Source organism: Coffea arabica, chromosome 2e (assembly GCF_036785885.1).
Source record: "Coffea arabica cultivar ET-39 chromosome 2e, Coffea Arabica ET-39 HiFi, whole genome shotgun sequence".
Taxonomy (NCBI): Eukaryota; Viridiplantae; Streptophyta; class Magnoliopsida; order Gentianales; family Rubiaceae; genus Coffea; species Coffea arabica.
In genome coordinates, this window is record NC_092313.1 from 2942761 (window position 1) to 2959292 (window position 16532).

A 16532-nucleotide genomic window follows, 5' to 3' on the forward strand; every position below is an offset into this window, starting at 1 on the left:
AATCAAAATCGAATTCGATTCGTTTATATCAAAATTCGACTCGTTTACAATCCTACCTTTGTTGTACATGTGAATTGCTGTTACTTATTCGTGTACATAGATATGGCAGCAGAGAAAGGGCAAAAAAAAAAAAAAAAACCAGCGCAAAGTTAGTCGGCCCTGCTTGGCTTTTCATCTTTCGTTTGTACTCTTTTAACTCCTCTGGTCCTCTGGCAGTGGTAGTGGATTCCTTCCTCACACACATAAATATGCTGACACATATATGGACAACCAAAGCTCAAACTCTTTTGTTCATCGCCTAGCTATTCCCACTACATGCTAGTCTGCGCCACTCTCTCTGTGTGTGCCTTCTGGGTCGAGCAGGACCCCCCCCCCCTTCCCCTTCGTTTCCCCTGCAGGGGGGCCTTCGCCTTAATTTTGTCATGAAGATCCTCTTTCATTGATTCCCAACACCGCTTTCTGTCTCATCCTATTTTGAGCCCGCCTCGCTGTTGTTTTTACATGTATTTTTGGTGTCTATGATCCCTCCACCGCAACCGCTGGTGCCGTATTATTAGACTCCACCTCTTTCCCAAATTCCAAATACTCAAATGTATTACCAAGTACGTACAATTGTGCATTCATTCTTCCCCACCACTTGCGTGCTACTACTATCCAGTGGTATGATGACTTTATTTACATACGCAGCCAATTATGCGATTATCATGTGGTACTTTGTTGAAATTGTCAATTTTATGAATACACTGCAAGGTATGTAGTTGATTCGACTAATCCTCGGAAGGAGATCGTTTCCTCGCATATTTTCGTTAAAATCTGATCAGGGACATATTTTTCAGTCTCCGCTCTTGCTGAAAGTAGTTTTCTTGGTTCTTTAAACATTATTATTGTCACACATTTTTAAGTACTACAAGATGGCTAACACTTTTGAGTCCCATTGTTACCTGTTGATCTCTAAAGGGGAAAAGACGTTAGCTAGACATACTCTATCTAATGTAGATAGTTTACACTTTTATTAACAATAAGTGGAGTATTTCTTTAATTGGGGTGGGAGAGTGGGAGGAGGTAGGCTAAGTCACCCTTACCCAAAGTAAAAGCCAAAATGTCATTGGGAAACGCTTCCCTGTCAACACCACTGAAGCCAATAGATGATGGAGTATTGTCTAAATCTATGGATTCATAAGCCCTCTTGACAAAATATAAAACTTTTCATATGAGGTCCTCTGTTTGTAGCAAACGTTGGTTTTAAATACTCCCAGTTTGTGTGTTGGAAGAGAGGCACCAATTACCAAACGGAGAGAGAGAGAGAGAGAGGGAGGGAGATCGACCCCTATATAAGATTCCAAGTTTTGTTCACATATTTGTCCATTGAGAACGGCCTTGGCTTTTTACCTTATCACAACTCTCCAACTTCACTCTCTCCTTTTTTCTTTTTCTTTTTTTGGGGGGAGGACTAATAACTGACCTACTATTTGTTTATTTTTCCCATCTACGTCTAGTAACTGACTAGTCTTAATTCCCTCTCACCACCTCCCTGAAGGCCCGCTCCCTCGCTCTCCAGACTCGACTGTTTAGGCTCCTCACTTCTCATGCAATGGCTATTGATTGTATGATCACAACCAAAGCATCCGCGTCCGAAATCATGTCATCGTCCAATCCCGAACGCCTGGGCCAGCAGCAAAACCCGCTGGTATTCGACGCTTCCGTCCTGCAGCACCAGACTAGCATTCCCACTCAATTTATATGGCCTGACCACGAGAAGCCAAGTCCCAATTCCCGGGAACTTGCCGTCCCGCTCGTTGACTTGGGCGGCTTTCTCTCGGGAAGCCCCTCTGCTGCCAAGGAAGCCTCAAGGATCGTCGGCGAAGCTTGCCGGAAGCACGGTTTCTTTCTGGTAGTGAATCACGGGGTGGATGCTGGTCTAATATCGGATGCCCATCGATGCATGGACTCCTTCTTTGAACAGCCACTTTGCGAGAAGCAAAAGGCTCAGAGGAAGGTGGGCGAGCATTGTGGCTATGCTAGTAGTTTCACTGGCCGCTTCTCCTCCAAGCTTCCCTGGAAGGAGACCCTGTCTTTTCAATTCTCTGCGGCGAAAGAGTCATCCCACATCGTTGAAGAGTATTTTGAGAAGACATTGGGCCATCAATTCTTGCACCTTGGGTATGAATCAAGAAATGAATGTTAATCAATATGTTTGCTAGTGCCTGAGCAGCATTAACTCTTAAATTTGTTTGGTAATTTAACTCTTTTTTCTTTTTTTAAAAAAAAATCTATATACAGGGGGGTTTACCAAGAATATTGCAATGCGATGAGCACCCTTTCGCTGGGGATCATGGAACTACTGGGGATGAGCCTGGGAGTAAGCAGAGAGAGTTTTAAAGAATTCTTCGAAGAAAATGAGTCAATAATGAGATTGAATTACTACCCGCCGTGCCAGAAACCAGAGCTCACACTAGGAACCGGACCTCACTGCGATCCGACATCCCTAACAATCCTCCACCAAGACACTGTGGGCGGGCTTCAAGTATTTGTAGACGGGGAATGGCGCTCCATTGGTCCCGACATGAACGCTTTTGTTGTCAACATAGGCGACACTTTCATGGTAGTTAATCAATTCATATTAATTCTTGCTACATTATATTACTAGTTCTTGAATTATAGTAGTATCTACATGCGAGTAAGAGTGACCGACCGCAGAAATTAACTGAATTAGTTGGCCGGGTCTTCTTGTTCTTGTTCAGGCACTCTCGAATGGAAGATACAAAAGTTGCTTACACCGGGCAGTGGTAAACAACAAAACTCCTAGGAAGTCACTAGCCTTCTTTCTGTGCCCAAAGGAGGATAAGGTGGTGAGCCCACCAACCGAATTGGTGGATTCCAACAACCCTCGGATATATCCCGACTTCACATGGCCGAAGCTCCTCGAGTTTACGCAGAAGCACTACAGAGCTGACATGCACACCCTGCAGATGTTCTCAAATTGGCTTCAACAGAAAAACATCTGAACAAAAAGGGGGAAAAAAGAACCCAACAAAAAAAAATTTGGAGTTTCAGTTTGTAAGAGAACGGGTTGTAGACTTGTAGTGCGAACGTGCGTCGTCCCACGTAGTAGTTCTTTTCCTGTGAGCTTAATCATTGTCCCATACGTGGGCCGGATGAGGATGATGTTGAAAGGATAGAGAAACAACTGATCAGGAGGTAAAAGAACCAAAAAAAAAGAAAAAAAGAGAAGATCTTGGTAGCCAGGTGAATGGTCGAATTGGATTGAACTTCCAAGGCAGGCAGGGGTGATTGTTTTACAATGTCAAAATTTTGGACAACATACCACTACTAGCTAGTGTACAACTGAAAAAATCTAGGGGGAACGCCAGTTTTTTTTTTTTTTTTTTTCCCCGCCCCTCTTGATCGGTATATGTCAAAAAGTTAGAGTTAAATGAAAAGTAGAGGAGAGATAGTGAAAGGGAAGTAGTAATGAAAAATAAAAAGTTCTATCATCAAATTTTGTAATTTTCTTTGACCAATGGTGTTCCATGAGTCTGTCAATTAACAGCATCCCATGCCCCCACGCTGTCTTTTGTATCGCAACTTAAAAGATGCCCCCCGGAAGTAGTAAAGGGGTACAAATGTTGCCCCCACCAAAAAAGGAAACAAAATGGAAAATCGTACTTGCGTTGCCTTTCCTTGCATCTGGCTTTCCACTTTTACGGTTTTACCCACAGCCACAAGCTAATAATAAGGCTACATAGATCTTTAAAACAAACCCTGCAAGCATATACAAGTGTTAATGATTTGACGGCACGGTAAAAGCGTGTGAGTGAGAGATTTCAAATTCAAAATTTTTTACTTGTACATTGAAAAAAAAAAAGGAAAAAGTCTTTATTGTTAACAATATTCCCATCTTGCTAGTAATAAATTACTATAATGTTTGAGGGTGTACATACAAACGGCACATGGAGCATATTGTACCATAGGTCATTCGCGTTCATACAAAAGAGAAGGAACCTATGTTTATTATTATTATCCTTTTGTTTTTTGAATCTAAGGTAGATTGTACATTTTACCATAGAAAAAAGGAGAATGTTTAAAAGTAGAATAAAATATCATATAATCACTTAATTATTCTTTTTATTATCTGAGTTAGGTCTTGACATTTGACCATTAAATTAACATCAAAAGACAAACGAGGGGAGGAATATATTGAGTGATACATGAAAAGTAAATGGAAATGAAAAGTTTCGGAGTTCAAAACTTTCCGCTTATAAAAAAAGAAAAACATGATAGATGGTCTCGTCATTTCGTCATTCTATTAAAAAGTTTTCTTGAACTTTTGTGGTGAAAGTCGCCAGCTGTTTTCGTATTTTATTTTCTTCTTAAATAGAGAAAACTCCCACTGCGGCGCCGCGTCAGCAATACTATAACGGTATAACCACATATTTTCCTTTTATAAGTGCGGCGTCCTGATTCTGGAATTGCATGCCTAGAATACAAAGTCCTTTTCTTAAAGCCATAATAATACCATAGAGTTTCCACAACTTGGGGTATGCGGGCAAGCATGCAATTCTCTTTAGGTGGTTATTTGGGATCTTTCAGATTTTGAAAAAGTTTGTGTTGGCACTAACATTTTTTCAATTCTTCAACTTAGTTTTTTTTTTTTTCAACAGGAAAAGAAAGAATGTGATTTAAGAAGTGGGGACGAAAAAAAAGAAAATTGAATTTAAAACCTCTAATTTTTAAAATTTCATCCTTAACTACTAGTGTATCAAATCCCCATTCGGCAACCAATACAGTTAAATGAATGGTACTAAAATCAAAACGGATGTTGTCGGAATTGTGGCTAAAATTATCTCGATGTTTGATTACTTTAAATCCCATTTGACATTTTAAAGACTAACAAATATAGGCTTTTAATGTTTCAAAAGATAAAATAGACTTTCTAAAAAACTCTTGAATTGATGGTATGGTTAATCCTATGTGTACATAATATAGTTGATGACCTAACCTTAGAGTTAATGTAAGTATTTTTAATGAGCTCAAATCCACTGTTAATGAAAGAAATTAGCCCTTTGAGGACGATGTCATGTATATCTTGAATCGTCGAATGATCATACGACAAACTCGACTCAACTTCGTGGGCCTCAATTCCATCAAGTTTCCCCACCCCCCCCCCCCCCCCCAAAAAAAAAAAAAAAAAAATAGAAGTTAGAAATAAACAAGTATAAAATTAAGAGAAAAGAAGATGAATCAATAAAATCCAAGGAAAAGCATGGCCCAGACAGACGATGAATGATTCAGATGCATAGGGAGCTAGAATCCACTTGGGTTGACAGAGCTTTCAATTTAATGGATTCTTCTGCAAGTGTTTTGGTTTTATTCCTGGCATTATTTTACATATCTGGAGTTTTGGAGCTTTATGGCTATCTATGCTGAATGCCAAAGTGACACATAGGACATTGTCTGGGCTCTTGTCCAGTTGGCCTTGCGTACTCATAACACTACTCTTCCCCGTCATTTTATATTAAACTAATCTAAGTAGTAAGTACTCTCTCTTCTTCTTTTCTCTGTTAATTACACTACACTATTAGCCAAAACCAACTTCTCCTCCGCTTAACCACTTATCATAATTAATTAAAATGGTGGTGTGAGTACGTAATAATTAAGTAGCACTTTTCTATATTTGCACCGTAAATAAAACAGTGCTTATATTAATGCTCATCTAAACTGGAGGAAAAGAAAATATTATTGTCTCCATCCAAGGATGGGATAGAGACTAGTAGTACTCTGGCCTTGAAGAATACATAAAATGTCATTGAAATTCTGGAGAAACCAAATGATAGCTCAAAGTTTGAAACCCTTATATATTTTATTTCTGTAGTAAAATATTCCACCCATGATTTGTCCACAAGCTAAACTCTTATCCTGCCGCTCCACATGTTGTTTCTCTAGACTAATTTTATCACATCAAGAGAGGAAAGTTGATGAAGATATGGAACAGTTACTCGTGACGTACGACTGTTATTACCTAATAATTAATGTTCAGATGGCATAACTCAAACTCTCCTTGATATGAATCATCCATCCCCTAGGCTAATGTTTTTCTAAATAAAGGCAGTAAGAGATGTGGAGGTCTTTTTCATTGCATAATTTCACATGTATATAATACGTACATGTGAAATTAAGCACGCGATTCTTGGATAAGGATGATGCTTTGATAGTTAGATTTAGAACACATTATTGAAAGTTGTATCTTGTTTTTGCTTCAGATGAATGTGTCAATGTCGTTTCCCTGTAGAATTCCCCAGAAAAAAATTGCTTAGGTTTGCAAAAGAACACGACAAACTTAGCAAAATAATTACCAACAAAAAAAAGTTCGCATCTTTTAGCTTTCTTGAAGTTTGAGCAAACTGCAGTTTTAGTGGCACCCGGGCTTTATATCTTGATTTTTTTTTTTTGTTTGGAATGATATGTTTTATAGGGATTTTTTTAATCAATTTTTTTTTTTTAAATAAGTGAGGTGATTTGAATCAAAGATCACTTAATTAATTAGTTACAATCCCTCTCGTCGTAAGTCTTACCATCTAACCCACCCGACTCTCTCCACGTCTTTCATTCAGATTCACATACCTATCTGAGAAATAAGGAGAGGCTATCAACTAGCCAGCAGCACGTCTATGTCGTAGTTAACATATATAATTTCACAAAATGACAAGTTGGAAATTGTTCTGGTGCGTAATTACTAATTAATTACATGTGAGAGGTGTGGAGTTAGTAAGGATCGAATCCATACAATCAATCGGCTGATATATAAGTCACATGGCGAGGGCAACTCTCATAATTGACACTTTAAATTCTAGCGTTGATTTTATTCTGTCACATTTATTCCAATCTTATTGAAAAGAAAAGGAAAAAGAAAAAAGAAACAAAACGGTTGCAGGACCATAAGGGTAAATTTGTTTGTGCACCTGAAAAGTTATGTAGACTCATTGTCAACGATAGTGCTGCATGGCCTAGAAGCATACATTAAAAGTCAATAAGAAAGACGAATGCCTTTCTTTCTAGATTGACAGGAACAGAATTACTACTATATATATATATATATATATATGTTTGTTTCCTTCATTAAATTGTTCGTCGTTTTCATCATTTCTACTATGTACTCAATATGTAAGTAAGTGTGTCTGTGTGTGTTTCTATATATATATATATGTATATATATATTTCTCCTCGTTGTCCCTTATTCACGCATTACAAAATTTTTTTTTTTTTTAAAAGAATTTCAAAGGGAGAGGGAGCGGAAAAAAAAAAAAAAAAAAGTAACAAAGAGAACAGCAGCCGCCGTAGGTTAGGACAAAGGAAAGCCCACATCGCCCTCCAACAGGCCCGCTTCACGTGGCAATATTTGTTGTATGCTGTGGCCGTGTGTGGCGATGTACCTGCATTCTCTAGCATTACACGACATGTCTTAGGATTGTGTCATAATTTCCACCTGTCATACCTTAAAAATTCATTTTCATCTTTTGTCGTAGCCCTTGTCTCCATTTGCCATTTCCGACGCCGTAAGCAATTCAGGTTATCCAGTCGATCACCACCCACCCTAAAAAAAATATTTTTTTTCCCCTTTGGCGAAGGGTTAAAAAAAGGAGAAAACAAAACACCCCTTTCAAGGAGTTTCAATTGCTTACCCGTTTCAAAAGGTGCCTCTACAATCTAACTTTGAAAAGTTGAAAAAGACCTTGGAAATATTTTTGGGACCATTATTATTATTAAATCTGTCGCCTGATGAAAAAAAGCCATTTTTTACCCCTCAATCTTCAATTTATTTGATGATCCGTACAATCAATAATTTAACCTACTCCGATTCTGAGTCCAGCTGCTGGATCAGTACTTCTGAACCCCTCTCTCTACAAAAACAACAAATTGCCTAAATGTTTTTTTGTACAATATTATTAATTATGTAATTCTGCCTTAACCGCTTCCTAATATCCTTCCTTCTTTGGATTAATTTGTTTATTATTTTAGGCTACGTGTTTTGGTGGCAGTGCTCCTCCTCCTCACATACATATGGTACTAGTACTGGTGGAGTCTGGACAACCAACTTCATAATTCAATTCTTACTAGTTGCTACTACTAGAGGACTACTAGTATGGTATAGGAGCATATTCTATCCGAAAACCCTTTTTTTTAAATTAAGAAAAAAAAAAAAAGAAAGCAAGAGATAACCTAATTCATACATACCTATGCAAGCGCTCAAGTCACAGTCACGGTCACAGCAAAGCAAATACCAGATAGTAGTGCCAACAACAACAACAACAACAACAACTGAGCTAGCTCTCTCTCTGTTGTTTTAGGCTCAGCTCACAACAGATTTTATTTCTGCAACCAATGGGGGCCCTTCAGCCTTTGTCGAAGCTCTGTTGTCCTGTGCACATGAAGGCTCTGAGGAGCTAAGCCTTCTTTGGAATGCTCCGTTTGTATCTTTAATACTACAAAATCTTGTTTTATCTGCATGAAAAACGACGAATACCTCTCTCTCTTCTTCTTTTTTTTAAAAATTATTTTTTCGATAATTGTGCCCATTGTTTTCATCTCCTTTAAATATTACCGCAAAAAAAATTGATAGCTATAAGCCTATAACACGTAAAAACAACAGAACCTTACATTTTCAACGTTTGGATAAAGTATTATTTGAAATATTATTTGAAATAATTATTGTAGCACTTTTTGTGATGTGATGTATGTGAGATAAAAAAATAATTGAGAATATAAAAAGATGGATTAGGAAATGTGTTTATGATGCAAGCGAAATATTATTTGAGATAATTGTGCTATCCAAACACTCTCGTAACGCTTTTTCATAACATAATCTCTGGAGATAAAATGCTTAAAAATCAGGCACAGATAAAATACACAGTCCACATAATGCCTCAAGGTTTTATTCCCTGATAGCTCTGTCAACCAGAAGCCTAGGGGGGCTGCGTCTTATTTAATTCTTTTGGTTTGATTTATTTTTTTTGTATTTGTCCGTTCTCTTGAATGATAGTAATATGTACCTGGCGTCTTTTTTTTGGGGGGGGGGGGGGGGGGGAGAGAGGAGAGGAAAAAGGGGTATCGACTCGTGCCGTATCTGTAGAAGTCCGAACGGTATAAAAACACTTAATGATGGCTGTAAATACAACTAGGATTTCATAATCGACATTAACTTAATACTATCACTACTTGCTAGATTAGGTCGGTCGTACGTAATTCAAGTTGGCAGTTTAGAAGTATTAGACCGTGTTAAGACAAGAATCATGATCACATCGAGTTGGGATACCTCGTCTCTCATCAAACCTTCCTTTTAAAAAATTATTTACCCAAAGATTCTACTCCATAATTTTTTTGTGCCAGGATGGATGGTACAGCATTTCATTAATCACGCCCTAATGATCCTATTTTCTCTACTCTTTTTTGTCTTTTGTTACCACCAAATTTATCTTTATTGAAGAATGGAATTGATACGAAGATATACCATTGTGCATAGGACAAGACTCTTACTTAACACTAACTCACCGTCATCTTTCTTATCCGGTTCTAAAAACGGCAACGGCCCCCCCATTGCCAATGAGATCTTCCATGAAGATTCTGAACATGGCAGCTGGGCTCAAGGGATTGCCACATAATGCAAAAAATGGTGTATTATTTTAGTCTTCATCAGTTGGGGATCTTTTCCTAGTTTATGATAGGATATTTGGTTCGCTAATATTTGTAACTTTCTTTGCCCAACACTACTGAGTTGTGATAATGACTCAAGTCCAACTCTACATGTTCGTGCATGGAAATTCCCGATTACGGACAAAGAACAGTAGATTTCCTTAGCTGTATAGCCATTTCTTTAATTTTGGCACAGCTACTCTGAAATTAGTTTTGGTTATTATACTGCCATACGTATATGTTGGCACCGGTCCTCGGTACCAACAATTCTTTTCTCTCTGTAATCATTCACTTATTAAGCAGTTGGATTCACCTCCTGATCGTAAATATCCATACATGTAGTGGTACATTTTTTACACTAAAACTTTTGAGCCCATTGTGACTTGGAATTTAGTAGAGAAATAATTAGAGCTATAAAAATTTGTGCGTCTGGGTTGAAGTTATTTAGAAAAATTTTACTGCCGCCTTTTGTATTGTGATCTGTGTGAGACGAACAAAAAAAAATAGTTGGAAGTACGAATTCAGAGAATGATACAAAGGCTATTCCCAATAATTAGTGTAAATAAGCGTGTTACTACTTTCCTGTATTTTCTACTTTTCTTTTTTCTTTTTCTTTTTCTTTTTCTTCCCAAAGGAAACAAGAAGGGAATGAGCTATTGTTAGGTTCATGAATAACGTATTATGTTCCACATTGGTCCGAAAAATAGAGAAATAACGGTTAATATGTAAATAAGGGCACAAGACCTAATAGCTTAAACTTTTGGGTCATAATTGGGTTCCTAACTTACATATTGGGCTCTCTCTCGAGATGTTTCTCCCTATCAAATTGGTATCAGAGTTTCAGGTTGCGAGACTGAATTACTCATGAGCAGATTATGTCCCATATTGGTCCGAAAGATAGAGAAAGAACGGTTAATATGTAAATAAGGGTCCAAAACCTAATAGTTTAAATTTTTGGATCAGAGTTGGGTTCCTGACTTATATATTAGGCTCTTTGATATACTCTCTTGAGCTGTTCCTCCCTATCAGCTATAAACAGCAACAAAAAAAAAAATACAAAAATAATTCTTGAGTCTAGACATCAATTGTCTTTTGAGTCAGCCTACTTCTGCCTGCCACTTACAAATCTTTTTTTACTTTGGCATTTAGGTTGAGTAAATCACGAATTCCTGATTAAAAAGTCGGGAATTCCTATTAACTATATTGATTAATGTCTGTGGGGCAAAGTTACTGTAATTGATTTAGCAATATTTGGACACGCTGACATGCTTTCGGCCATGTGTGCTTTGGATCGAGTGGATCTCAGGCTTGCTCTAGCCCAATGGCCCGAAGCCTCCAAATGGGTCTCTCCATATCATTTCCGCCGCTTTGCCTCTGGCGATACTTCCTCCGTTCCAATAATAATAAGACGTCTAATCCTTACTTTTCAGCAATTAAAATTCAAGAATTGGTCCCAAAAAGTGACTGAAATTCTCTATTCCTCTATATGACGAGGTTCAATAATGTATCAAAAACCATCATCCCCATTTCCAACTCCAATAGTCCAATCCCTTTCCGGGCAGGGAAAAAAAGAAAAGGAACCGAAAGGAGTCTGAAAAAAAAAAACACTCTCCAACATATGGTAATGAGTTTACTTATTTAAAAAAACAATGAGTTTTAAGAATATTTTATACTCCCATTTCTCTTTTTTTTTGTTTAAATAAATTCAACAATAGTGTGAAACGTGAAGGCGTTACATACTACACCGGAGTGATTTTTGGCCCAATACTGAAACTGTGTCCGTGCATGCACACCGGACTGATTTTTGGCCCAATACTGAAACTGATTTCCTTCCTGCTCATAATTCCTCACACAATGAAGCGGATCCTTCTGATTATGCTATTGGGCTATAATATCGTCTGTCCCAAACCGTATCCATCTTGTATATTCTCTTTTTAGAGATTGATGGATTGTATGTAGCTATGTATGCATGAATGCGTGCACTCCACCATCTATTTTATCATATAATCTAATAAATAAAAAATATATCCTTATACTATATAAGAATGAGTTTAGAACTTGAATTTCAACCGCAAGGGTGGGACTTTTTTGGAAATATGAGAGTGTTTGAAGTGCAATTAAAGTGTTGAATATGAGTCATTATAACTAATTTAGTTTTGTTGTAATTACTTATATGTCCTTTTAAACATTTAAAGCTAGGGGTAAGTTTGATATGTGATAGTGTTTGATATCCGATTAAACATTGGGTACAACTGAATTCAGCTTGTGTTTTAGTGAAATTACATAAAAGCCCTTCTAATCATTTAATTGTATTAACATCTAAGTCTTTTAATTTCTTAAAGCCTTTCTCATCAGTTATTTGCAAAGTTATGATATATAGATGTTAAGACACTATTAATGTCAATTCGCAGAGAAGTTGGCCGTTATCATAGTAACCCCTATTTATTCAAATTCATTTCATTTACTTATAGGTTTTTTTCCACCACAATCATGCAGTATATTGAATTCGGACATTGCTATATTAGCTACTCCTCTTTCCCATTTTATAACACATTTTTCAATAGGTATGTTTTCTTTAACCAATCTACTTTTTGGTTGTAAAAAATATGTAATATTGCAAGTTGTATGTGCAATAATTTTTTAGTATTTTAATTCAATTGTCCATGTTAGACAAGCTTGATAAGGAAGAGACCACATTTGTTAATTGTTATTTATGGTTTAAAATAACTTTATCATCATAAATTTTCCCATTTATAGATTGCATCTACTTCTTTTGTTGTTTTAACTATTAGTTAGGGTAATTTTCAAATCATTTGCTACTTTATTGACTATTCCATTTAGACAATTTTTCACTTCATCTGATTTGCCAATATGTTTAACTATCTACTTAAAACTATTTGGCTACAAATCTAAAGTATGTACCTCATTACTTTTAATTGTTTTTCTTGAATTGAATGGATTAAGATGCTTTAGTATTTTTTAGAGGTAATTATTCCTCTAAATTGGCATGTGAGTTGTATATCTTTGCAACTAACACAAAACTGATATTTCGTAATTGTAACCCCTATCGAGAAGGAGATGCTTTGCTATATGTCCTAAATCATACAATAAATTATAATTAATTGCTTACTCAATGTGAAGGCCTCATGATGATATTTGTCCTTGGAATCAATATAAATTCAAGAATTTGGCTTGCAAGAACCGAAATTCCAGTAACAATGATTTCTTCAAGTATGCTAATTGTTCAAATATCACTTATATGACAAGATAATGTGGTGGATTGCCCTCATATCAAGATCAAATTCAAACTAAATAACAAATTTTAATATCCCTAAAATGCATGAGCAGATATAAAATAGGTCTTTTATTATACTAGGTTAGATGCAAAGTAGTTGATCGTATCTTATAATTATGTTTTATTGCATATTATATTTTTTAACTCAATATGTAACATATGATTTTTTTTATTTAATATCACATAATAAAATTGTCATGCTTCAATTCTTATACTAGAAAATGCCAAATAATAATTATTAACCATCTTTAATTATAGGCACTAAACTCCCACGCGTTGCGTGGGCTTTTCCCCCTAGTTATCAAAATAATAATGAGAGTATGATTAATAAAAATGGGAGTGCAAATAACACAAACACACACATATATATGGATTAATCTTTCCTACACTGTCAGTATATATACTGATGGGGTTGGATAAATGCCATATCATCTGAATTTGAGTTTAAAGATCAAAATTTGTATATATGGCATGCATCTAGACCCGTTAAAGTATACACTGCCAGTGTATATATATAATAAATCTTTTATACACTAACAATACACATACTATCACGGTTGGATGTATGCCACATATATAATATTTGAATTTCAAATTTAAATTCAAGTTATATATTATATATCCAACAATGATAAAAGTGTATACACTGTCAATGTATGAAATATTAATTCATATATATATATATATATATATGTGGGCCTTTATCCTTCAAATTCTGTGGAAGTACGACTAGCTAAAGATTATACATGTCTAATTGTGATTGAAAATAAAATACTTCTTTTTCAAATTAAGGCACTTGAACGATAATTCTCTCGAGTTTCAATTTTTCGGTCTTCTTCTTTCCCGGATCCAAATATTATCAATGCGTTTGGTTTATCAGGCTTTGTCGGAACTAAACTGTATTCTAGGATAAATTTCAGGTAAAGTTTCTTCTTTTTTTTTTTGAAATAATTCAGGTAAAGTTTCAAGAGAATAATTTCGGTTTGAATCCAGTACCAATTATATATAGAACTATGTTTGAGATAAACAGAGATCTAATAGATGAAAATTGGGAACTTAAAAGTCGAAATTCAGAATTAAAATACACAAGGAAATCAACACACAAGTAAAAAGCATCAGTAATGGATGTACACCAACTTAAAACAAGCACGAATTTTTGCCAACCTACTTGTCTTGTTTTTTTCCATTTAAAGCCCAAAAAAAGGGAAAAAAAAAATTCCCAACAAGTAGTTAGTTTGTGGACAGGAAATCCTTGGCAGCTGCATAAAATGGGCCAGACGTAGATGGATCAAAAACCTCCATTGCATGATACCCATCGCTCAAGAACGTCACGGTCCGTACCCCCTTGGCGTCCAGCATCTTAGCAAACTCTATACCCGCGTCGACCAACGGGTCATCGAAGCAACCCGTGACCAAGACCCGCCAACCCGATGACTTCATCAGGTCAACGAGCTTTGACCCTCCATTGATCAACGGGTTACAGTACTCGTGATCATGATCAGCCCCTTCAGGCAAACTCAAATCAAACATCTGATCAATGGCGTAGAGGGGCAAGAGCGAGTCGCGGGCCAGCCTCTGCTCCGACCCGGTTCTCTTGGTCCCACTGAAATATGGATGATGCAGTATCATCCCTTTGATTTTCAACGGCTCCAGGTCCTTTGCCGCAGAGACTGCAAGCAAGCCGGCGTTGTAAGCCAAGTTTCCGCCGGCACTGGTCCCGGCCAGGTAACAGTTGTTGAGATCAGCATAATCCCTAACCCACTCATCTCGGGCGGATTTGATCCAGTGCAAGCCGTCCATGGCGTCTTGGTAAGCCGCAGGAAGGCGGTGTTCGGGGGCCAGGCGGTAGTCCAGCGAGATAACCATGACTCCGACGTTTTCCACCAGTCCCTGGCAGAACACGTCGTAAAGATTGGTATCCGCGTTACAAAAGACGAAGCCGCCGCCGTGATAGTAAACTACGAGGGGCAGCTTCCTACGGCTTGCAGGGGAAGCAGCGGCTTTGGCCTGGCGAGGAAGATAGAGGCGCATCCACGTGTTGTTGTGAGGGTGGAGGGTAACGTCCTTGCTGATAACGGCGGAAGTGCCGTTGGGATCAGAATTTGGGGGGTTACGGATTTCAGGGTCACGTTTGACAGTGCCATCATCAGGATTAACGATGATGTTGAGGAAGGGATTGTTAAACACCGGGCGTGGAATCTTGTCTTTCCCCATTCTCCTCACTTTTGCTTCTCTGCTTCCTCGAGTGTATGCAAACAAGCTACTGCTTTTGGTTAGCTGTCGGGATTGGAACGTAACTAAATAATAGATAAGGAGGCATATCCGAATCTAATTATAGAAACACATTTGAAAGTTTTGGACCGAGCTTTTTTACACACCACCACCTGAGTAAAGAGAATATTTAAATCTAGTTTTTCTTTTTTTTTTTTTTGGGCTGTTCGATTGACATAGATATCAACTTTAGTTTAAATAACGACAGAATCCCACGGAGTTTAAAACTTATTTTTATTTCAAATATTACTGAATTTGGATGATACATAATTTCCATTTTTAATACCCGCAATTATGGTAAAGAACCAAACAAGTTCCGTGCAAAATTCAACATATCACAGCTTCCAAAAGGACTTTGACAATAAAATAAAATAAAATAGGACTTTGAACAAAGTAGTCGCCGATTGTCGCGATCGTGGGGATGGGTAATATGTGGTTATAAGTCAGCAGCCATCCGATGGCGGCTGAGCCATTTGGTCTTTGTGATTCTTGTGTTATTAGCCAAGCACCAAAAAATTTTTTTTATTAGACCGTAATAGTTAGTTTACCCTACTCTTATTCTTAGTTTAGCCTACTCTGGGGGAGAATAGGAATGTACTACGCACTCGTATGAATCACTATCGGATCAGACGGATGTACTACGCACTCGTATGAATTTAAAAAAAATCATATATAAGAAACCATATATAGTGACACATTCAAAATACAGCTTAGCATAGTTTAATATCTACTTAAATTGCCTAAACTTCAAACACATGGAAACTAGTGTTTACTGTAATTACCCCAGATGCATTTGATGTGTTTAGCATTGAGTTTTCTTTAAAAAAAATAAAAAAGGCCTAAAACAGTGACGATATTAGCTACTCTCTCCGTTCCGAAATGTTTGTGAATTTTGAGATTCCAACTCATCGTAAATTGATAGTGATGTTAGTAGATTTGTTTTCAAAAATTTAAAATTTAAAATTGAATTTAGTATTATATATATATATATATGTAGAGATACCATTTAGCTTTGTTATTATGCCACCGTCTCCGTGTGGATTCTTTTGCATCGTTTCAAGAACTTGGGGACGAAGTACTTGATAAGATTTAAGATTGTCTATGATTGGGTTGGAGAGGTAAGGCAAAATTGTTAGCAAAGGCAAATTTTGTTCACTAATTTTGATTAGTAGTAAACTAATCAAAAAAAATTAGTAGTAAATTTTGATTAGTAGTTTTTCAAAAAAAAAAAATTTTTTGATTAGTAGTAAACTACATTGAGTTCAAGAATGTTAATGAT

The 16532-nt window shown here is 36.8% G+C and overlaps 2 protein-coding genes across 3 annotated transcripts; one reads left to right on the forward strand and one right to left on the reverse strand.

Moving 5' to 3' along the window:
* The first annotated feature begins 285 nt into the window (after nt 1-285).
* On the forward strand, nt 286-3521 carry LOC113730125 (gibberellin 20 oxidase 1-D). 2 transcript variants are annotated; one of them, XM_027254616.2, is made up of 4 exons: nt 286-602; nt 1538-2160; nt 2281-2602; nt 2742-3521. In XM_027254616.2, the coding sequence occupies exons 1-4, from the start codon at nt 591-593 to the stop codon at nt 3003-3005; spliced, it is 1221 nt and encodes a 406-aa protein (XP_027110417.1). In that variant the 5' UTR covers nt 286-590; the 3' UTR covers nt 3006-3521. The 2 variants fall into 2 exon arrangements, with proteins under 2 accessions (XP_027110417.1, XP_071934238.1); XM_072078137.1 differs by having other exon boundaries at nt 287-660.
* Nucleotides 3522-14030: 10509 nt separating this feature from the next.
* Nucleotides 14031-15321, reverse strand: LOC113730126 (carboxylesterase 1-like). The gene has a single exon (XM_027254617.2). It carries the CDS (start codon nt 15194-15196, stop codon nt 14213-14215), a length of 984 nt encoding a protein of 327 aa, XP_027110418.2. The 5' UTR covers nt 15197-15321; the 3' UTR covers nt 14031-14212.
* Between the last annotated feature and the right edge of the window lie 1211 nt (nt 15322-16532).